This window comes from Polypterus senegalus, chromosome 1, assembly GCF_016835505.1.
Source record: "Polypterus senegalus isolate Bchr_013 chromosome 1, ASM1683550v1, whole genome shotgun sequence".
NCBI lineage: Eukaryota > Metazoa > Chordata > Cladistia > Polypteriformes > Polypteridae > Polypterus > Polypterus senegalus.
This window is the reverse complement of record NC_053154.1, coordinates 122,109,345-122,133,914: the sequence shown is the minus strand read 5'-3', so window position 1 is coordinate 122,133,914 and position 24,570 is coordinate 122,109,345. Positions and strand designations below refer to the sequence as shown.

Genomic DNA, 24,570 nt, shown 5'->3' with positions numbered 1-24,570 from the left:
CTGGAGCCAATCCCAGCCAACACAGGGCAGGAACCAATCCTGGGCAGGGTGCCAACCCACCGCAGGACACACACTAGGGCCAATTTAGAATCGCCAATCCTCTAACCTGCATGTCTTTGGATTGTGGGAGGAAACCGGAGCGCCCGGAGGAAACCCACGCAGACACGGGGAGAACATGCAAACTCCATGCAGGAAGGACCCGGGATCTCCTAACTGCGAGGCAGCAGCGCTACCACTGCGCCACCGTGCCGCCCACATTGTAGATCAGACGTCCTCATTTAAAATCTTGAAGGGCCACGATGGCTAAAGGTTTTCACTTCACCCAATTTCTTAATTAGAACCCATTTATTTACTACTAAAGCAATGTGCTTTTTGGGCTTAATTTTAGTTATGTTTCTTGTTTAAAACTCAGAACCCATAATTGCCTATTTTAGTTTTTAGCAGCTACATTTAATTGTTGCCTGTTTTCTTAGCCAGACTTTAGTTAATAATGAAATGCAGATATAGTTAATAATGAAATGCAGATACCCAATAAACCAGCAGTTCTCCACCGAACGTGCTTCCTTTTAAACCTGTGGATATGCACTATGAAGTATCTGTGTTAAAACATGTTTAGAAATGAATGAGAGGGCAATTGGAAGGACCGTTAAGTTTAAATATGTTCTGGTCCACAAAACCCATGGATAATGTTCTCAGAGAAGGACTCTACAGTGCAATTAAAATATCTCTTGGATGAATGAAAGCACTAACAAGCCAAATAATTAAATACCAAGTTTCATTATCAGCAAAGACTGTCTTCTAAGTAGGAAACTAGTTGGAAGGAAAATCAGCAGCCAATGTGGCCCTCCAGGACCGTCACTGAGGACCCCTGATTTATAGGCTATTAACGACACAATACCTGGTATTAAAAATGTCAAAGAGAGACCTTGTTTGGTACAGCTGATCACTTCTAACTCAGTGGTATTTGCAGTCGCCTACCACCCAGGTGTCTTAGGAATTAACAGTTGAGGCAGCCATATTGAAGCATTTGCTCGTATCAGAGTCATCTGTAGTGGTTGGCAGGTGCTTTACTGCTTGGGGACTCAAAAACAAAACACATCCATCTTCCAAACTGCCAGAGATGTAAATCTACTTGACAGTTTGTATTTATGATTGAACAAGGGCAGTCTTGTTGGAATCACTGAAGGAAATATGAACAGCTTTACTCCAAATACTCTTAAGCATCTGCAGAATGTTATTGCCTGTTCCAAAAAAAAAGGAAAAGAAAAGGTAGGCTCTAGTGAAAACAAGATATGATAGTTTACTTCAAGGTGAAGATGTACAGTGGATATTGAGGACAGTGTATGGTGGATTAATTGACTGCTGAAAACTGTATGAGTGGGTGTTTTTATTTGGTGTGCCATCTAGCAAAGTTGATTCCAGGAGAAGACCCCAGCCACCCTTAAATTAAATTAAATTAAATTAGCGGATTTTTAATGGCCATTGATAAAATAGTGCAATGAAAAATCACCATGACTCGTATTCTGGTTCTATAGCTACTGAACTTCAAAACTGTGGATTTAACATGTCTGTCCATCACCCTTTCTCAGTTTTAAGCTGGCTAGTTCAACATTGCACAGCTTTAAACAGTATTCTTAGTTACAAAATAAATAAAGTGTGCAGCATCTGTGAAGGTTGTCAGAGTTTAGAGTAAATTAGTCTTTTACGATACTAGAATAGCATTGCAGTAGCCAATGGTTGCATATTTAGTTTCACGTTCCTCACATGTAAGCCCAAAGCTGGTTTAATTCAAGACAGACAAATATATACAAACAAACAGCCTTTATATTGCAGTGAACAGCATGCTATGGCATCTGACAAGTAAAGAATTAGAAACCATTTGTTTCATGTGTAGGAGAAGCGATTAAGCCTTGAACTTTACAGGTCATTACCTTAAGCCACCAGAAACTTCAGTAAATCTCATTTGTTATATTTTTGTGTTTGTAAAAATATGAAAGAAGACTTTTTCAGGATATCCTAATAAGATAGGGGTAGGTACCTTGTAGCATTTTGCTTTCGAGTCCACAATTCTATTCTTATATATATATATATATATATATATATATTATATATATTCTTATAATATATAAAAATGTATTTGACGGATAGTATTTCAGATGCAAGAAGCAATAAAGAAAATGGATGGAAAGATGGGTGGAATGTAAGAGATGTTGCACATCAATTCCAAAATTTCTTAACATTCGGAGAGACAGCAGGTCTTACAGATCTCTTTGTTACACCCTCCAGCGAGTATTAGTCTTACTCTACTGACAAAAAACAGACATTCACACACTTTCCTTTGACTGTACTTTGGGTTATATAAATGTAGGATTCTTCAACATGCCATTTTTCTGCATAAATAATAACTGATTGCATTTTATTACTCATACTTATTACTTCAGAGCTGCTGCTGTGACAGGAGTCAGGTGTCATTCTTTTTCAATGTCCAAAAAGAAAAGATATCTGAAAAATATTTCTAATTTCCCTCTTGTCTGTCAGAGGCAGATAGTGTGTAAATCATAATATTATCTTTTACTGTAATAAACCTTTGATATGCTTTGAATAGATAATAATTGATAAAGATGCAGCTGCATTCTTTGAAGGTTTAAAGTTAGCGTGCCGTTTCTATTCACCGCTATTGTTATTATGTTGCTGAAGAGCAGACAATTTATTGACACAATCTGTACATGTCAACTGTGGTCAATCATTTATGTAGTGCCTTTTACATTCAGTAATATTACTAGGCACTGCACAGTCTAATAAATAAATAGAATAGAAAGCAGCATGACATGACAAGGTAGAACACATGATTATTTATTCTTGTATGTTTGCAGTTTTGTAGAATAATATTGTCTTTCTTGTTTCTAACTTCATATTAAATTTTATTAAGTTATTTTTTTTTTTTTTTGCAAAAACCTAGTAAAATAAACCTTAAGATAAACTATCAAATATTAAAAGCAGGAATTATTTATAGTTGGGTAGCTCCCAGCATCAGTGGATGTGAATTATGGCCTCAGCGGTATTAGGAATAATGACGTCCTTTATGAAGCTTGTGCATCAGCCACTGGAAGATCTTGTGTATGTTTCAAGTCACATTACACAGATGGAATCTAAGAGACAGGCATTCTGCCTAGTGTGGCTGGGTGCAGGAATGACAGGTCTCAAAAATAAAAGTTGGGATGGCAACAGGGCGTCCCATTTCATTTAACTGAAAGGATAACAACAAAAAAACTCCTCTTGGCATCTAAGCTTCTCGCACTCAGGCTTTTAACACACAAAAGGTTTTACTTTAGCTGAAGGTTCAGGGGTCTGTTTGTCAGGAGGACTGTCTGGCAGGTTGCTCTGATATCTAAAGACACCTCCTTCTGGGCAGCAGGGAAACTTGGAAGTGGTGGGGCTGAGTTCCCTCACTGGATGCTGCTTGGTGGTTCTCAGTTGTGTAGGGAGAGAATGTTAGCGACAGCACCCCCTATCTTCCCAGCGGGTTGTTACATACCTCGATCGAGCCCATGAGGAGATCTGCTAACGGGCATGCATGACACTAGATTTTCCTATTGATGACCCTTAATCTAGATAGATAGATAGATAGATACTTTATTAATCCCCAAGGGGAAATTCACATACTCCAGCAGCAGCGTACTGATAAAAGCAATATTAATTAAAGAGTGATAAAAACGCAATGCAAGTTAAAAAATGTAAGGTGGAGAGTGCGAGGCAGGTGTAACAGTCTATAATCTTGTATAATGTTAACGTTTACCCCCCCGGATGGAACTGAAGAGTTGCATAGTGTGGAGGAGGAGGAGTAACGATCTCCTCAGTCTATCGGTGGAGCAGGACAGTGACAGCAGTCTATCGCTGAAGCTGCTCCTCTGTCTGGAGATGATCCTGTTCAGTGGATGCAGTGGATTCTCCATGATTGACAGGAGCCTGCTCAGCGCCCGTCGCGCTGCCACAGATGTTAAACTGTCCAGCTCCATGCCTACAATAGAGCCTGCCTTCCTCACCAGTTTGTCCAGGCGTGAGGCGTCCCTCTTCTTTATGCTGCCTCCCCAGCACACCACCGCGTAGATAGTATAGATACTTCATAGTAAAAGATAAGAAGTAAAAATGGTGTTATTTGGATCTCTAGGGGTGTTGCACATACTTTATACATCTGCCACTTCAAAAGAAATCTGTTGTTTCTACATGCATTTCTCCTGCACCGGCTGTATTTATAGGTTTATAATGAGTTCAGCTAACTCTCCAACAATGCCCCATGAAAAATCGTACGTATTTCCAGGAAAGACGTCTGACATTACTGAACAGTTTCTAATGATTTTGTACACTCTCACATTCCGCCTGTCCTTCTAAAGACTTACACCCTGTTAGTAAAATTTCTGCAGCTGTAGCCATCTTCGCTTTGCTACCACACCCTTATTTTGTTGTTAATTTATTACCTTGCTACCACACCTTGATTTTGTTTTTGACTTATTTTATTTCTTAAAGTTTTCATTTTAAATTGCAAGAAACGTGATTTTTACCCTTGGTAACCTTCTGCATCTCTCTGTCTTTTTAGGGACCGTGTGTTGCCACTGGATTTTAACCTCATGAGAGTTGCTGATGTAGAATATGACCTGGTGAGGCGACTGGCTAGTCCTTCTAGCCCAAATATAAATTGCAATTGTAACACTGTGTGGAGGTACTACTGCAGAGACAACATCGGCTGGAGAGAATACTCTGAGGTGAGTAACTAGGCTTAACTCTGCTAATGTGACATCACTAATCATCGGCTTTGGCTAAGGCATAATTAAGGCATAGGACAATAACAATCTACTTTAGTGGCTCCCATTCTGATCTTTTTAACAAGAGATATGTGAGGAGGACATTAGTGTTTTCACTCAGTGCACGCACCACCTATCTCTCAAAACCCACCCGCACAGAGATCATATTACTTTATATTTTGTAGAGAGATGTCTTGTGCACTCAGGATGTTTGTGGTAAAATCAGAATGACATGTGGGGTCGTATATTTGAGGAGGCTGAAGGCTCTCCTTACAAGTTGAAGGGCACTCGAGAGGCAATATTTTTGCGGCTAATGTGACATAAACAATATAGTCATGCTCTGTCTTTATGGCTATAGATGTACTTTCTACAGAAGCATTGCCTCTTATTCTCCGTGTAAAATCTGTACTTGATTATCACATTTGATCATTGCATTGCATTCACTATTTGAAGAAGTGTTAGAATGGTTTATCGAATGCAAGTTACTTGGTGTATTTGTCAATTCAAAACATATACAAATGTTAATTTGGCAGTACAGCTTGTTATGTTTTTAGCATTCATTTGCAATTGTTAAGGGAATTTTAGGAGCACTGATATTACAAACTGTACAAATTGTAGCTGTGGTAATGTTATTATGCATACACTAGGAAAGTGAAATTACAAAACAAGAGTCATGGGAATGTAAATGTCACAGTCATTAGTCGTTGTCACTATACAGTTCCTCTAATAATCATAAGTATTTAGTACGTGTTGCTTTGTGACCAGAACTGATAGCTTATAAAAAGCACAAAAGTTACAGGAAAAGACTTATGTGTGACAGTGAGGTCAGATGGCTGTGGCTCCCTCTTTGTGACTTTCATTACTGTTTATGATAATTGTTTTCAGTAATAGAAACTATATGACATTGCACTGGAATGTGCTCATTCCCCCTTTCAGTGTGGGAGAAAATTAAATGCCAGGCGTTTTCATCTATTTAGAAAAATATTTTTGTTTCAGTGCTAAAAGTAAGAGAGGAGTTTGCTTTTAACAGACCTTTCCTAACACAGCGAGACAGTACCTCACAGTTTCAGAGTCTTGGGTTTGATTCTTGTGCCCAGTCACTAACTCTCTGTGGGAATTCGGCCCCCTTCTCTAAATGGGCTCTGTGTGGAGTGGATGTATGCACAAGTGAACCCAAAAATAAACAATGAGGCCCTGTCTAGCGCTGCCATGATAAGTTTTAGCCCACTGTGACCCTGAATTGAATGAAGAGGACTTGTAAATGTTGCATTATATATAATATCAACACACAGTACGCCTACATCTATCTATCTATCTATCTATCTATCTATCTATCTATCTATCTATCTATCTATCTATCTACAGTGCATAAAACACAATTCTGCATAAGCCTGGTTATATTGAATAAGACAATGAATTAAAATACTAATTTGTATACATGCCATGTATAGTAATGACAATGTTGTGGTCACAAACCTATCCAGATCACTGTAGTTGTTTGATCAGCAAAGAGAAACCCTGAGAAAGAGCAGACACATTGAGAGACTGCATTCTGAGCCTGCATTTAAGTGTTGCAGACAACAAAGAAAAACACGTCTACTATTTTAACAACTAAAATGAGCTACCCAGTGGCCACATTTCAGTGTGCACATCAAATCATTAGTCAGTGTCCTTTGGCTAACCTCCATGGTCTTGAGCCGTGGTGTCATGTGGAGTGTTTTTCTTCCTAGGAATGATCTTGCAGAGCAGCATACCTGCACAGAGTTTTTAAAATGGCCTTTAGCAGTCAGTGTTGGGCTGTGCAGACCCAAGCAGGTATGTGTCTGCCTATCGGAGAGAGTGGGTGGGTCAGCACACAGTGTGGATCCCCATACCTCTGACCTGTGGACATACTGTACCCATCTCTCTGAAGATGGACATCACCCAGTCATCCCATTTTGTTGGCTTACAGTTGAGGATAATTAAAGATACATTTAGGTGTGTTGTTGGAGCAAATGTGCTCTTTAGTTGATGGGATTATCTAGTAAGTGAAGGTCCTTTTGACCAGAAAACCAGATGGAGAGATCTTTTTCATCTTCTGAAATCATAACTATGTAGCTTATGTTAAATATAAAACCATTTGTAACAAAATATGAAATGTTTTACAGAATATATTACCAAGAGGATGCTTTTGTAACATATTCTGTGTGCCTTCTCATTATGCCTGTCTTACATTTTTTAAAATTGCATTCAGAGATGACACATTCATTTCCTAAGCAGATGGGCCAAAATCTGCTTATCATTATCTGAGCAAGCCTTATAGAAGGAAAAAAGGAGAAACTCTTCTTTTTTTTTTTTTTTTGCACACACATGCACACACAGCTGCTGGTTGAATCAAATCCATCCTTGTATAAATCAGAATGTTATCAGTTCGGTCAATGTCAGACCCTCAAATCACAGCCCTTTCATAATTAATGAATGAAGGCTTTTGTGATGTTTTCCACATTTCTGTATTAAGATTTGAAGTTAGAGTGTAGCTATGAAAATAAATAAATATGTGGCTTTTTATGTTAAAATACAAAAAATGATTGCAAGTATGAATTACCCATAAATGAGGTACAGTAAACTTTTCATGTGCTTTTATTAAAAACATTCAATATGTTCTTGTATATCTTACTTGTATGGTAAGATACTGCAGCAGTGCTCACTTGAAATGGGGTTATGTAAAATGGCGACTGACTGATTGATTGATTGATTGATTAACACCATATTACCAAGAATGCCAACAGCAGTTCACTCTGTCTTGGGAGCCCTTTAAATAATTTGCCATTTATTGATTTTTCCAATAGCCTGTTGTTCAGTTAATCGAAGATGCTGCATACAGAGGATTGAAGGAAGTCCGATTCGTCACCCTGCAAAACCAGTATATACTAAACATCAAAGAAGGGTTTCAGCAAAATGCTGTCTTTGGTTTTAGAAGACAAATCAAGAAAAGACCTCTCTTCCTTTCAACTGTCACCCTTATGCCATATTTACAGTAAGTGAAATGCACATCCTTACCATTCTCTGCAGAGTAAATTATGTTTGTAGCTTGTCAAATGCAGTGGTGCACATTTTTATAAATACATTTGTTTCCATGAATGTAACGGATAAAGCATGATGGTCTGGTCCAGAGCTGGCTTTGTGTCACATGCAGAAATAGGTAGATATACTGTATATCTATACTCATAGGCTATATACTATTGTTTATATATATATATATATATATATATGTGTGCATATTGGAAACTAAATTTTATGAGAATAATTGTACTTTGGTAAAATTATTTGTCATTAGTTTTATGTATTAAATAATGTAAAATACTTGGTCCAGCCGACTCCTGTGACCCTGTAGTTAGGATATAACAGGTTGGATAATGGATGGATGGATAATGACTTAAGGATATAACAGGTTGGATAATGGATGGATGGATAATGATTTATTGACTGACTGACTTGAGATAACAGTTCACCAAGCAAACCTCACTTCTTCATCTGCCTCTGAATTAAACTAAGCGGGTTTGAGAAAGTTATACTACGTGCATTACTTCTTATACTCCACTCATTTTATTTCTCTTATATAACATGTTAAATAGCATGCCTGACTGTGCTGCCTTCTGAATTAGCGTAGGATGATTATGTAGGTGTTAAAAAAAGAAAAAAGAACGAAAGCATCACTAAAATCCCCCACTTCGGAAACTATAGGCGATGACATTCACATACATAGTTATTGCCTAAACTTTATTTTAATATTATTTAATCAATCACATCACCGAGAACTGCAACGGATCATTGTGTTCCTAAGGCTGATGCGTTACCCAGAGCGAGAAGTCAGAAAGTAGCATATTTTAAAGGGTGTCAGCAAAATGAGTCACTTCAATAAAAGCTGAATAAATCATCCATTCACTCGCCAACCGCTTTAGCAGCCGCACCTGACTCTGACCGAATCCTTGAATCACTTTATCCATGTGGAAAACGATGCTTCATTCACTGGATGCGATGCACTCAGGTGTAAGAGTTTGTTATCGGCCTTTAGGTCAATTGGAATTGGGTTAGGGTTATCACCGTCGCTATGAAGAGAAGCCCATTCTGTACAAGTGCGAGTGAGATATCCTCATGCTAATTACTTGGTATCACTAAATGAATGACTTAATTGTCTGTAACAAAGCTAAATTGTATCTCAGTGAATAAACACCGAATATGTTATCATTACTGGCTTTTGATTCTGGCATGTTCTTTACTTGGATTGGTTCAGGCATGTCGTCACTTGGAAAATACATCGAGGATGTCTTTTTAAGTCACAGGGCCTCGAGAATGAAATCACAAGGACTTGCAAATTCATCAAAGCACAGATGAATGAAGTGCCATGTGGCTCCCGTTCTTTGAGTAAGACTAATAAAGATGCCATTGCTCTGATTTCAGCATCACAGCTGGAAACATTATTGTCAGTATCCAGTGGTTGGGAACATATTGTCTTGTTCTGAGGGGTGGAAGTCATTAGCCTGATTGACAACTTGGCACATTGTGGCAATTAAAAAGATTTCACTTTTGCATTTAAAAGTACAACACTCATTAATTCAGTGCTGTGCTCTCTTTTTGCTCAGAATCATTGAAAGGCTTGATTTTTAAGCTCTCTGATGAAGTAGAGACTTCAGATAAGGACCTGTTAGGTATTTTGGTGAAGGTAAAGTCTGTGTTGGAATTGAGTGTAACTGAGAATAGCAAATAAGAGACGGTGAAGTTGGACACATTTAAATAAAACGTTGAGGCTATTTAAAGCTGATCAATACTTGACAAAAGTGCCATTAGAACATTAAAAAGCATAAGTAAACCTGTGGGATAAACAAGTTAATTGGGTTGAACTTAATTTAAAATGATGACTTTAGAAATAAGAATGCTTACGGGTCACGTTAGACTAACAAGTCTGCTTTTTCAGTCTTTCTTCTGGAGTAAAATATGAAAAGACTGCTGCCATCTTTTGGCATTATCGTCAGTCATTCATTGATAACGTTTTCTTTTTCTTTCCAAAATTGGTGAATAGTTCACTTTTTTTTCCTGTGTTTGTTGATTTTAAAAATAATTGTGAATGTCATACTGGTAATCTTCTGTTTGATATTAATTGTTTCCTGTAGGTGTCTCGTATGCATTCCCGCTGAATAATGCTTTTCAGCCTCTTTTTCCACTTATTTCCCCAGTCTGGCATATCATATTGTTGTTTCCATGCTGACATAGCAGAGCTGATGATAAGCGGCAAACTTTTTTTTTTTTTCTGTCTGCTGCTTGCCCTCAGTTAATCTCCAGCAGAGCTTTGTGAATCACTGCAAATTGCCTTACTAGCTAAATGAATTGCTGCTGCTGCTGCATAAAACACATACAGTACTAAGCTTCATTTGGCCAGTAAACAGCATCCAGACAGAGCTCGCAGTGCTCCTCTACCAAAGGATAGATAGCTTTATTTTGTCCAGATTTTCAGAAGATGATTAATTATAAATAAAGTCACTTGTATCTCAGTTTTAATTCTGGTCCTACTCTACATGTGTTTGCTGTGGGCAGTCCAAACAGATTAGACGTCGCACGTTTTCAGATATAGAAGACTATGTGAGTGTGATGGCTTCCTCCCCATTTCAACTGCACTTCTTCCTGATACAATAATATGGCATTGAATATGTAGTCGTCCAGATACAATAATATGGCATTGAATATGTAGTCGGTTTCATTTATTTCAAAAGGATTTTTTTTTCAAACATTTGCTTGATATAGGAGAGGTGACATAGCTAGGACAGCTCATTGTAAATTCAGCGTACAAGTGTCATCATATTAAACACTGTCTTTACTTTCTCCTTCCACTAAGAATTAGGGTTATTTTTGTATAATATAGTAATAGTTGGGAGGCACAGTGGCGCAGTGGGTAGTGCTGCTGCCTCGCAGTTAGGAGACCTGGGTTCGCTTCCCGAATGCTCCCACCCTGCGTGGAGTTTACATGTTCTCCCCATGTCTGCATGAGTTTCCTCCCAAAGACATGCAGGTTAGGTGCATTGGCGATTCTAAATTGTGCTGTGTGCCCTGCCCGGGGTTTGTTTCCTGCCTTGCGCCCTGTGTTGGCTAGGATTGGCTCCAGCAGACCCCCGTGACCCTGTAGTTAGGATATAGCAGGTTGGATAATGGATAGTAATAGTTAATGTGTGGCACAGGTTCTAGAAATGAAAACTATTCCATTTTTTCTTGATCTAGCTCTTTTGACCGCTTTGTATCATGCATACTATTCATGCTTATAACCATTAAAAATCCTGTTTTACCAAATATAGTGTTTGTGGGCATGGGTCTGTCCTATATTTTTAAGTCTTAAATGTAAGAATTTGTTTAGAGCTGTTAGTTGTTTCTCAGAACAATGAGGTGCACCATTAAATAAATAGCGTGTAGTGTGAGTTTTTGAAATAGTTTAGCTGTATCTGTTCATGTCACAAATTATTCACCAAAAGTGACAATCTTCCTTTTTGTTTTTGTTTTTTTTTTTTGTACAGAACACTTGGTGGCATTGCGACAGCATTAAGCCCAGCGGCCAGGCTTGCGTGCAATCCCCCACTGTCTCCAGGTGTCTCTACCTCATCAAGTCTTTATCCAGAAACTTGGGTGGCAATGGAGGCTTTCCAAGATTTTGTCCAGGTGCCAGTGTCCAAGGAAGACAAAAGCTACAGAACTGTTTACAGTCTCTTTCATAAGACAGTGTCAGAGACCAAATATAAAATATTGAAAATTATGAGGGTCCAGAATCCTTTCCTTTGGGAAAAATATAAAAGGTAAGTTTGAGTTTATGAAAATGATGCTATTAAGCCCTGCATATTGATTTAACTCGACAGAACGGTAGACAAGATTATGGCCAGCATTAGCAGTTGGGTAATTGACCACAGAAGTAAATATAAAAGACACAAGACCAGTCATTCAGTTAGTAATGTATGATGTGGAAAATATGCTCTAATAAATTAAACATCTTCATTTTCTTAAAAGCACCATATCATTTTTTTTTTTTGTATTGTGGTTTCATATTGTGCAATGGATAATGTAGATTATTTGGTTTTTAAATAACTGGGGTTTTCTATCTGCTGCATTTAATTCAGTTGTGGATGTGAGCTTAATATTAAAAGAATTATTCAAATCCTTGGTTTGTAACAAGTGCAGGGTAGCATAGTTCGCTAGGAAATATATACATAGTAGCAAATATATGAAAGTTGTATTTCATCTTTTAATGGCTATTGAGAGGGACTTTACTGCCCATCTCATCTTGTTCAACACATCTCTCATTTCCCCTTTTTGAAATTTACTTTTGATCCTAATTCATGGATTTAGAAAGTTCCACATCACCACTTTGGTCTTCATTTTAATGATGTTTTGGGGATATTGTAACTGAGTGCTTGCTGTGTAGTTACCCATATTTGGCATACTGTATTAATCCCTGAGGGAAAAATATGAGCTATAAATCATCATCTGCATTGTATCTGAAAAATTCTGAGGCACTGAATTTGAGTGTTAGCATGGAAAAGCCATATGCTGTAACAAGCTGGGATCTGTTTAACTGTGTTTACTTGCTGTAGCCCTAAAAATAAGTGGCGTTGACATGATGTTTAGCGCTGACAAGTTTAGATTACAAACATCAACATCATAGACCAAAAATCATAGCATAGATCATCTCTATCACACTGTAGCAGTTGTTCATCCACGAAATTAATATCTTTTTTTTTAAACCTTGAACAGTTGTACTGAATACTACAGGCCTCCTTGTCATCAAGTATATTCCTGTTGACAAGACCTGCTCACATTGGCCACGCAGCTTTGCTCCTACTGTGAAAGTATGAAAAGGTCCATTTATATTGGACCAACTTTTCAAGTCCTGCTGTTGATAAGAAAAAATTGTTCAGTCACTTATCGCTTGTACACTCCATAACCAAGTAGCCTTTATAAGTATTGTCAGTCAGTCATTTTCCAACCCGCTATATCCTAACACAAGGTTACGGGGGTCTGCTGGAGCCATTCCCAGTCAGTGCAGGGCACAAGGCAGGTACAAATCCCAGCCCACCGCAGGGTGCGTACACACACACACACACACACACACACACACACACACATACCAAGCACAATTTAGGAACACCAATGCACCTAACCTGCATGTCTTTGGACCATGGGAGTATACCGGAGCACCCGGAGGAAACCCACACAGACACGGGGAGAACATGCAAACTCCATGCAGGGAGGACCCGGGAAGCGAATGCAGGTCTCCTTACTGCGAGGCAGCAGCGCTACCCACTGCGCCACCCGATAAGTATTGTAGCTCGACTCATTTCAGTTCATTATAAAATGAAAAACACGATGAAAGGTGAGGCCGTGTTTAAAAATAACCAAAATAACTGGAAACTCAGTCTCCTAAAGAGTGGGTTAGAATGTCACAGCCCAAATATCAGTCATAGTCTATTTTATTGTATACAGTTATATTCAAAGTAGGCCTTATCATTCATCGGGTAAGAGCAATGGTGCGTAAGAAATAGAAATTCATTTTAAAATGAATTGAATGTTCTTTAAATGTAATTTTCATATAATTGAAAAAATACTGTGTGCCATAAAATTCTAAGGGGCCAGGTTTATATAGATATGGTTACTGCAGAGCACAATTGGTTATACTTTTATTATTAAACATCCCTTGACAACATGTAAGAAACATTTCATTTTATATTAGTATTCAATACAATATTCTAGTAATACAGTTTTCATCAAATAAGCAAAACTATCAAGTCTTCTAACCAGGAGTGGATGGATGAGATGAGAACGAGATGCACAAAGCTCTTTGGTTATTGTTCCTCTGTATCACACAGTAAAGCAATGAGCAGCACAACTGCTTCGCTGCTCCTCAGTCCGGTGTCTCACCACAGCAAAGTGTCCTCCTTTTGTTGAACCTGCTGCCCTGCATGCCTTCTTTCACAATAATATATAAAGACATGACATGAAGGGCAAGAATCTCTTCCAGTCCAGTAATGGCCACACATGAGAGAAGGTTATCTCTGTCTATATAACACCTCATTACAGCAGCCACCCTCTGACCTGGAATTTCCCTTATCAGCCTGAAGTATATAACAGCTATGGCACTGCGGTGACTGCCAGTCTTGTGTAAAGAGCATTTTGGACTAAACTAGCTTTATGTTCTGTAGTCCAAAGAGAATGCTTTATAGATCTAGTCTAGTTATTATTGTTCAAGCAGAGTGACCATGAACAAGTTTCTGAAGATCAAACAGGAAACCTGCAAATTTGAGCCTCCCTAGCCCTAAGCCATGGTGCCAGCCAGCGGGGTAAAGTTTGAGTTTCACTATGGGAAGAGGTGTCTTGCTTTAACATTACTGGCAAAAATTTGGTTAGGAAAGTTAACACATATTTTGTTTTAACGTTAAGAAATTAAATATGTCAGTATTATAACTTTATTTTACTTTAGAGCTTTCTTAGATACGATACCATTAAAAAGAGTGTCCACAGCCACACCGCATGAATCATATGATGCCTGCGTGCAGTACATTTAATAACACATAGCTTAAAACTGCCTATTTATCAAAGTAATTCTGTTTTTCACAAATCTCTTAACCATACAGTGTTAAGAAAAAGGGTAAAAACAAGCACTTATGGACAACCTGTATATACTGTCAAACTGACAAAAACAAGCATAAAGAATAAAATGTCATATTAAAAACATTAATACAGTATTAACGTAAAAGCTTTCCATCAATCTGTCTTTCAGGACTAAATTCAGCACTAGGTTTAAGAAACTAATTGCATGTCATAGTCCACATACAGTGTAAAGATAAACTGAACATCAGTCATTCTTGGTAAATATATGCCAGACCATTTTCTGATCCTGCTTAATCTTGAGCAGGGACATGTAAGGCTGAAGCCTAATTCAGTTAACTTAGGGTTAGGTTTAGTCCATCACAGGGCAAATCACAAATACACACACATGCACTGGGGCCAATTTGGTATCACCAGACCACCTATATGTGTATGACCAATTAAAAAAAGAACATGCAGACATTACTGAATCAGTATTCTCAGCTCTGACTACCTGCCAGTGAATGCGTTGTGTGCTGTCAAAGAAGTCATCTATAGCTGGTGTTTGATCAGTAGGACCTTTCTGTGTTGGCAGTGAAGAAGAACATGGTAGGCGTTGTACCACTTTTAGTAATAACTATGACAATAAACGTAGTGATTAACTGATCACAGTAGGCTGTGTTTCAAATGTGTCTGTCTATCTATCTGTCTATCCATCTCTCTGTCTGTCTTCTCTGTCTGTCTAATCCATGGATTTCAGGTCTGTCTGTGTATCTATATATTTAAAACAAGCATATATTGTATGTGGTCCTACATTGCTTTTAATAAAATATTTTGATAAGGCTATGGTGCATAATGTGCAATAATAAAATGTATTGAGCAGTAATAGAAGCAAGTACCCCATCAAATCCCGTTTTTGTGAACTGTAAACTAAGCCGTTGGACTAAAATCCACACACAACATCACCGATTTGGAAGGTTGTTCTGCATCTTATCTATGTCACCTAGTGTCTTTCAGATCTATTTATTATGTATTGTATCAGTGCACAATCAAGTAGACATTGAATGTGATCTTACTTCATTTTTAATCAAAATGTTTCACTTAGAGGGCGGCACAGTGGCGCAGTGGGTAGCACTGCTGCCTCGCAGTTAGGAGACCTGGGTTCACTTCCTGGGTCCTCCCTGCGTGGAGTTTGCATGTTCTCCCCGTGTCTGCGTGGGTGTCCTCCCACAGTCCAAAGACATGCAGGTGAGGTGCATTGGCGATTCTAAACTGTCCCTAGTGTGTGCTTGATGTGTATGTGTGTGCGCGCCCTGCAGTGGGCTGCCCAAGGTTTGTTTCCTGTGTTGGCTGGGATTGGCTCCAGCAGACTCCCGTGACCCTGTAGTTAGGATACAGTGGGTTGGATAATGGATGGATGTTTCACAAGGCAACGTTAAGCATTGTAGGAAAAAGGGGAATAACAGAATATATTGAGTAGCAATAGAAGTAAGTGGCCATGAAATCCCTTTTTTGTGAACTAGTAAGTAGCAAGTTGGAGTGAAATCCATAACGTCACAGATTCTGGTGGCCAAAATGGCTCATTCTTTAGCTCTTACATCTCACTTAACCTGCACGTGCTAAAGTAACAAGAATATGTATTAGAAATGCCTCGGAACAGAGCTGAACTGGAACGGCATGACTCACATCTTGCACTGCACCTTGGTTGTTTTACTTGATGCTAACAATCATCATGCACCCTGTTGTACATCAATAAGCGTTCCCTTGCTAATGATAGGAAATGTATTACTTTTGTGTCACTTGTGTTACATTCATGTCAGAGTTTATTTCTTGTATAGTCTTCCCCTGTAATATGTCGCCATGGGTAGGGAAGGACTGCATTTAGTAAAGTTTCTATCTATCTATCTATCTATCTATCTATCTATCTATCTATCTATCTATCTATCTATCTATCTATCTATCTATCTATCTATCTATTCTGTAAAAGCTGGTGTATATAAAAGAATTTAACAGTTCATTTCTAGTTCCTTGATTTATACTACATATCAATGCACAATTTTTCAATTGAAAGACCGCAGGATCTATGTTAAATTTGTATAATAAATGCTAATTTTCAATTATGGCAAATGCATATCTTAATAAATCAAACTTGAGTTCCATCCATCCATTAATTCTGCTATATCCTAACTACAGGGTCACGGGGGTCTGCTGGAGCCAATCCCAGCAAGCACAGGGCGCAAGGCAGGAGACAAACCCCGGGCAGGGCGCCAGCCCACCTCAGGGCACACACATACACACCAAGCACACAGTAGGGACAATTTAGGACCGCCAATGCACCTAACCTGCATGTCATTGGATTGTGGGAGGAAACCGGAGCACACCCATGCAGATACGGGGAGAACATGCAAACTCCATGGAGGGAAAACCCGGGAAGTGAATGCTGGTCTCCTAACTGCAAGGCAGCAGCGCTACCCACCGTGCCGCACACTTGAGTTATTTTTCTAAATTGCATGGCCAGGTATTAATGATGTTAAAACACATATTGAGATCTAGCAATTGAATAATTGTTCTCACAGTATTTAACTATTAACCAAATAGCTCAAATTCAGATCAACATTTTTTATGCTGTGGAACTGAAACCTAGCTCCATAAATATATGTAATTATCCAATCACCACCTTTTCTTGCACCAGAAAGAACCTTGTTACCATGAATGAAAATTAAACTATAATTTCGGTATGCAGAGCTTTTGAAATAATTAGGAGCCTAGACACGCCCGTGGGGTTTGTTAAATTTGATGCTTTACTGTAAGTATGTGATGTTATTCACTCCAGGATGAGTCTGTCTGGTTGCACCTCTTTCCATTAGCAGAAGTGATCAGAGGTGATTACACCTGGGGAACGTGACAGAATAATGTGCACCTGTCATGCCCTGCACCTGTTCACACCCCTGGCCCCGCCCCTTTTTGCAGATGGCATCTCCAATAGCTGGATTGTCAAATTCTTGTCCTATAGAACAGCATTAGGTGACAGTTTTCCTTGACAGTACTCTGCATAGAAGAGACAGGTTGCTTTTGGTTCTTTCCCGGGTTTAGTTAAAGTCCTGTCTTCTTGTTTTTTTTTTTTCACTTTTCTTTTTTTTTAAAACATGTGTTTTATTTTCTCACAAGAGCTTAGTTCAGAATGTTTTATTCACTGAAATTTCTAATGAATTTTCAGTTTGTTTGCTAAGCAGCTCTTTATACACAAGTTATTGCAAATTAGTTTCAGAGAAGCAACATATTAATTCTTAGTCGCCTGTCAGCTTGTGGATTTTGCAGTGGTTAGCATTTAATCCTGTGCCTAGTCGCTGTCTGTCTGGAGTTTTCACGTTCTCTCCATGTCTGCATGACCTATTCTCTGGGCACTCCAGTGTTTCTCCCATATCCAGCTCTGTGAAGTTAGGTTAACTGGTAAACTGTTTTAAGCAGTCAAGCTATAAACTAATAATGAACATGAAAATCAAGCTGTGCATATTGTTCATTTTTATACTGTGGCTTGTCCTGCCATCTACACTCCCAACACAGACCCCAAATGGAAGCAGTCTAAATAATCTGAATTTTATCCGGACTCTTTGATTAAATGTGTGGTTCTAGTGACACCCGCGTCCCATGACCTCTATGAGGCTTATTCCTCATTACACTTAACTTTGAGCTTTTCTCTTTGCTTCGTGTTTTCACATCCTCATGTGTTCTTAATTCCATGTTTGTTTTTTTTTCTTTCGCCTCATCATTTTACTTCCTTTTGTAGATTTTTTTTTTTTTTACTATTTGCTTGTAACTGTGGTGGGCTGGACTACCCGGGGTTTGTTTCCTGCCTTGCACCCTGTGTTGGCTGAGATTGGCTCCAGCAGACCCCCGTGACCCTGTAGTTAGGATATAGCAGTTTGGATAATGGATGGATGGACATTTGCTTTTAAATGTAGCAATTCAGGAACAAAATATTTGGTTAGGTTTTCACAAGCGAGAATTTCTTTACCTTAGCAAACTGGAGCAACATATAAAGATGATAAGAGCAGTTCCAGCAAATGATGGTGCTCTTTGAAATTAAACTCGGGACTCTCTTTTATGGTAGACGATTTGAAAAGGAATAAGATAATCCATGAATACCCTGACTGTATTTAAAGTGGAAAGTGTCTGGGACACTTCAAAGCAATAGGCCGCTGATTGTAGAAAGTTTTAAAGAAACAGAGCATGCCTGCTGTAATTTAGGTCTTCTCCATCCAAGAATAACATGCTTTCCTTACCTTTCACAGGAAGAAAGAGTACATGTCCCGAAAGATGACAGAAATGGACCGCATGTTAAACGAAAGACACTTGTTTCATGGGACTTCTCAAGATGTGGTGGATGGCATCTGCAAGCACAACTTTGACCCCCGTGTTTGTGGGAAGCATGCAACCATGTTCGGACAAGGCAGTTACTTTGCCAGGAAGGCGATCTACTCACACAACTTTTCCAAACGCTCTTCAAAAGGAATACATTATATGTTTCTTGCCAAGGTCCTCACAGGAAAGTATACCGTGGGTAACCCCACAATGAGAAGACCACCACACATCAATGCTATTGACCCTTCTAGCGACCTGTTTGATTCTTGTGTCGATAACTGGATAGACCCACAGATTTTTGTTATATTCAATGATGACCAGAGTTACCCTTATTTCATTATAGAATATGAAGAAGTTTCTGACACTGTGTGCATTTAACTGCTGCTCTGCTCTGCTAGGAAACGAAACAATAAACTGCCAGTTCCATGGAAAAGTATTCAAACCTTAATATTCTGTGGCGCAGGGCTAATGAGCCCCAGGTCTGCATTCAGGATTTGAACATTACAAAAGGCCAAGACCTTCTTTCCTCTGACCTCGGGGATCCCAGCACAGCATGCTAACTAAAATACTGTATGTGACAAGACTGTTCATAGCAGCTGCATTGTAACGTGTAGGATTTTCAAATGCTGTAAATATTTAATGAACGACCGTAGAGGAAAGCAAATAGTATATAGTACTACTGCAGTCACAACTGTAAGACATGTACATATGATTTCATTGTTTATATATTTTAAATATGTGCCTTCTGTTTATAAAAAAGGTTTATTTATGTCAGTAAATGTTACATTAAAACAATGAATTGTATTGAAGCATTTCACTGAAAAGCAAGGACTTTTGCTTTTATCGTTATGTGTTTTTCATTACAAATAAACAAATAATCAAAATTATTTTCATGCTCAAGTAGTGTCTGCCAAATTTAACACCTCCAGAATGCCCAGGAATAACACCTGTTTTCGCTGAAGCATGGGCAGTCAACGTAATTGCAGCTTCACAAGCAATTAATGTGGTACACTTAGTACAGTATAAAAGTGATGGGCATGTGAAGCATGAATGGCATCTCGCTGTGAAACACGTTGGGTGAAAGTGTCAGATGGCTCAGGGATCAAGACTCGCAGTAACCCAACCGACATTATCGCCATCCTTGTGTGCCTAATTATGTATTTTATTACGTGTATGTTTGTACTGTATGAATGTGTGTGTATAAATATATTCCTAACAATAATATATATTAGGACACTATGTGATGTGTGTGTATGTATATTATAAAATATGTTATGTATGTGTGTGAGTATATATCTAGATCTAATTGTGCAATTTTCATTACGCTATAACTTATTAAGTTTACTGCATACAGAATTCACAAAAAAATGGAGGACAAGTGGGACATTACATGGAAAATCAGTGAATTAATTCAATGTAAGTCCATTTTCATTTATTACAAGATATTTCAGACAATTCTTTTGTCTTGTATTGTTTTCTTGTATTGCATTAAAAGTTGCATAATTAGATCTGGACCACCCTATATATATGTGTGTGTTTGTGTGTGTGTGCGTATATATATATATATATGTATATGTATATATACTGTATGTATATATGTGTATGTATGTGTGTATATATATATATATATATACTGTATATATATGTGTGTGTATATATGTGTATGTGTATGTATATGTGTGTGTATATATATATGTATGTATATATGTGTATGTGTGTATATATATGTATATATATATATGTGTATCTATATATGTATGTGTGTGTATATATGTATATATATATATATGTGTGTGTGTGTGTGTATATATATATACTGTATATACATATATATGTGTGTGTGTGTATATATATACTGTATATACATATATATGTGTGTGTGTGTGTATGTATGTGTGTTCTCACAGGTGGCTGGGGGTGTGACCAAGCTGAGACACCCCGGAGGACCGGAGGAGGGCTTATGCCTCCCCCAGACCACGTGGGGGCGACCGCCCTGGTGGCTATGGGGACCAGGGGTACACTGGGGAGTGCTGGCGGAAGATTGTCGGGAGGCACCTGGAGCACATCCAGGTGATTATAAAAGGGGCCGCCTCCCTCCATTAGGTGGTTTGACTTGGGAGTGGAGAAGGACGGCGCTCAGGAGGAGTGGCAAGGAGGCGGCCTGAAGAAAAGAGGCATTGAATTGTTGGCCAGGACTTTTGGCGGAGATTGGGGTTGTGTGCTTTACTGTAAATAATAGTTGTGTAAATAAATGTGTGTGGGTGATTAAAACAGTGTCCGTCTTATACATACAAGGGACGTTCAAAAAGTTTCCGTTTAACCATTTCTTAAGAATTTCAAAAACAAATGACATCCCTCTTCTACATAGTCACCTTCCTTTACAATGCAATTTTCACATCATCGTATCAGATTTTTAGTGCCATCAACAAAAAAATGTTTTTACGTGAGTGCGTAGCCACTGATGCACTGCTGCTTTCACATCAGGGTTCTTTCTTCATTCCTCATGGTTGTGGCTGTAGCTGGACATCCAGAGAGCTCTGCATCCATCACACTAGTATGGCCATTTTCGAACATTTCAATCCACTCATGAACAGCTCTACAACAGAAAACTTTATCCTCCATACATGTGGAGTTAAATTTGTGCTCCTGGCACACCTTCTGCCCACAAAAAGCGCATGACAGAACGCTGTTCCTCTTGCAGTTTTGCAGCCATCTTTACCACAGGTTGACAACTCTTATACTGAACTGCAAGGGAAGCCGGCTTGCCAGACAGAACTAGTCACATGACACTCTCAAGCTGCTCCTCCCACCTTTACCATTTCCAACGAAAATATAAAAGTCCAGAAACTTTTTTAATGTCCCTCTTATCCATATATTATATAATGTATTTGTGTTTCCGAAAAAATTAGTTTTATTTTTGTGAAGACAGGAACAGTCTCAAAGCATTTATTCAGACAGCAGCTGTCACTCAGACACACACAGCATGCAAGCAGAGAAGATGACGTTGTCCTGCATTCACTCCCTTCTCAGATCCAAAGAACAGATAGCCTTCCTACACAAGCGAGGAGACAGAAAGTGAGCACACAGCCGGCTCAGCAGCCGATTTTAAATGTTCCCCACATCAGCCACCAGACGACAAACACATTATGCGGCAAACCAGTGATCTTACAGTTGCACTGGCAAAGGACAAGCAATCCCTGCCTGCGTTAACAGCATTTCAGCGCACAGCGCATTTGGGGTATTATCAGGGTCTCAAAAGTCTCATATTTCAATATATAGGTGAGTGCACACTACCAGTCAGAGGTTTTAGAACACCTCAGTTTTTCCAGTTTTAATTCAAATTTAAGCAGTTCAAATCTAGTGGATAACCTAAAATGGTACAAAGATAAGTGATTAAACGCCAGAAGTAAAATCAATTTCAGTTATACAAAATGGCAGTTTTCAGGGAACAAGCAATAAATTGACAACTTACTGTTTTTCTGCAGCAACGGAAGTTCATTGAAAGTTGATGCAAACAGTTCCTGCAGGTGTCCTAACTTTTGCCAATTACTTACAAACCGCCTCTCTGTATAAAAAGCAGTGTTAGGTCAGACTGTGATGCCACATCCTCTGAAGCATTATTTGGAGTACTGAATCCTATGTCATCGAAAGGAATTTGGAAACTGAAGAAAACTCATAACAGAAACAGGTCTGGCAGGCCCAAGGCCACAACATTTCAACAGATTCAGAAGACAACTTTCTGAGAGTCAACAACTTGGCTAATAGGGATAGGGACCTTGCCAGACAGTGGTCGAAGTCCACAAGTGTCATTTGCAACTGTGGTAAAAAGACTTTGAACTACAGGTTTGAGGTTGAGTGACAATTGGAAAGCCATTGCTAAAGTGGTTAGAAGTTTTAGATCATCCCCCATTTCTCCAGTTTTTATTTAGATTTAAGCCATTCAGTTCTAGAGGAGATAACCTGAAATGGCACAAAGATAAGCGGTAAACTGCCAATGGTTTAAAAAAAAGTTTAGGTTACAAATGTTACTAGGTTGTAATTGTTACAATAATACAAAATTGCTGTTTTCTGGGAACAAGTAGTAGGTTACCAACTAGCAGCTTATCACAGCAATGGAAGTAAATTAATGCAAATAATTCCTGAAGGTGTCCCATTTTTTGTTGAATACTTACAAACTGTCTGTATAAAAACAGTGTTTGGACAGGCTGTGATGAGTTTCCTATGACATCAAAATGAATTTGGAAACTGGAGGAAATTCAAACGGGAACAGGTCTGGCAGCATCAAAGCCACAACCCAATCAAAAGATAAGTTTAGGAGAGTCAACAACTTACATGATAGGCACCTCACTGGACAGTGGCCAATGCCAGCAAGCATCACTTTCAACTGTGGAAAGAAAATTTTAAGCTACAGGTTTGAGGTTGAGTGTCAATAAGAAAGCCATTGCTAAAGTGGTAGCAGTTTTAGAACACCTCAGTTGCTCCCGTTTTTATTAACATTTAAGCAGTTCAAGTCTAGTGGATAACCTGAAGTGGCATAAAGGTAGGCAGTAAACTGCCTGAGGATCAAAGAAAAGTCTATGTTACAAAAACTGAAAAGTGATGTCATTTTCAGATTTACTCAAAATGGCTGTGTTCTGGGAACAACTAATAGGTTAACAACTTTCAGCTTTTCAGTAGTTTACTTACAAATCCCCACCAGTATAGAAGCAATGTTGAAACAAACCACATTATTACACTTTCTGAAACATTGTTTGGACACTTGTATACTGTTATCATAAATTAGCAAGAAAAAGGCAATTAACAAAGACAGGCTAGCCATTATAACCCTTTAAAAATTGTATGTCTATTTTTTTTTAACAAATTCCAAAGAAAATACAGGTGTCAATGAGTACAGTTTCATACATCAACAAAAAAGGCCTGGAAAGCGAAGGACGCTCGGCTGACAGGAACAGGTCTGGCAAACCCAAAGCCACAACAGAATCTGAAGACAGCTTTCTGAGAGTCAACAGCTTGAATGATGGGCAGCTCACAGGACAATGGTCAAAGTAAGCAAGTGCCATTTTCAAGTGGCGAGAAGAAAGGCATTGCTAAAGTGATCAGAAGATTTAAAACAAATTTGTCTCATTTGTCCACTTTTTATTATTCTATCAGACGGTTGTGGCGAGCGTCCTCTTCTACGCGGTGGTGTGCTGGGGAAGCAGTATAAAGAAAGAAGAAGGATGCCTCACGCCTGGACAAACTGGTGAGGAAGGCAGGCTCTATTGTAGGCACAGAGCTGGACAGTTTGATATCTTTGGCAGATCGACTGGCGCTGAGCAGGCTCCTGTTAATCATGGAGAATCCACTGCATCCACTGAACAGGATCATCTCCAGGCAGAGGAGCAGCTTCAGCGACAGACTGCTGTCACCGTCCTGCTCCACTGACAGACTGAGGAGATCGTTCCTCCCTCACACTATGCGACTCTTCAATTCTACCCGGTGGGGGGTAAGCGTTAACATTATACAAAGCTATTGTCTGTCTGTTATACCTGCATTCTATCACTCTTTAATTTAATATTGTTCTTTATCAGTATGCTGCTGCTGGAGTATGTGATTTTCCCCTTGGGATTAATAAAGTATCTATCTATCTATCTATCTATCTATCTATCTATCTATCTATCTATCTATCTATCTATCTATCTATCTATCTTTTTATTGAAAGGTCTCAAAGTACTCTGAAATGAAAGTACAGAAAGTAAGACTTGTTTACCTTTGAACCATTTCACCTTATTCACTGGACTTGACTAAAACTGGTAGTGTACATGCAGGAATG

The 24,570-nt window shown here is 38.8% G+C and overlaps 1 protein-coding gene across 1 annotated transcript; it reads left to right on the top strand.

The window, feature by feature from the left end:
• Window positions 1-4,578: 4,578 nt before the first annotated feature.
• On the top strand, window positions 4,579-19,645 carry LOC120531652 (TCDD-inducible poly(ADP-ribose) polymerase). The gene is made up of 4 exons (XM_039757258.1): window positions 4,579-4,760; window positions 7,628-7,815; window positions 11,339-11,614; window positions 18,689-19,645. Exons 1-4 carry the CDS (start codon window positions 4,626-4,628, stop codon window positions 19,134-19,136), a joined length of 1,047 nt encoding a protein of 348 aa, XP_039613192.1. The 5' UTR covers window positions 4,579-4,625; the 3' UTR covers window positions 19,137-19,645.
• The last annotated feature ends 4,925 nt before the right edge of the window (window positions 19,646-24,570 follow it).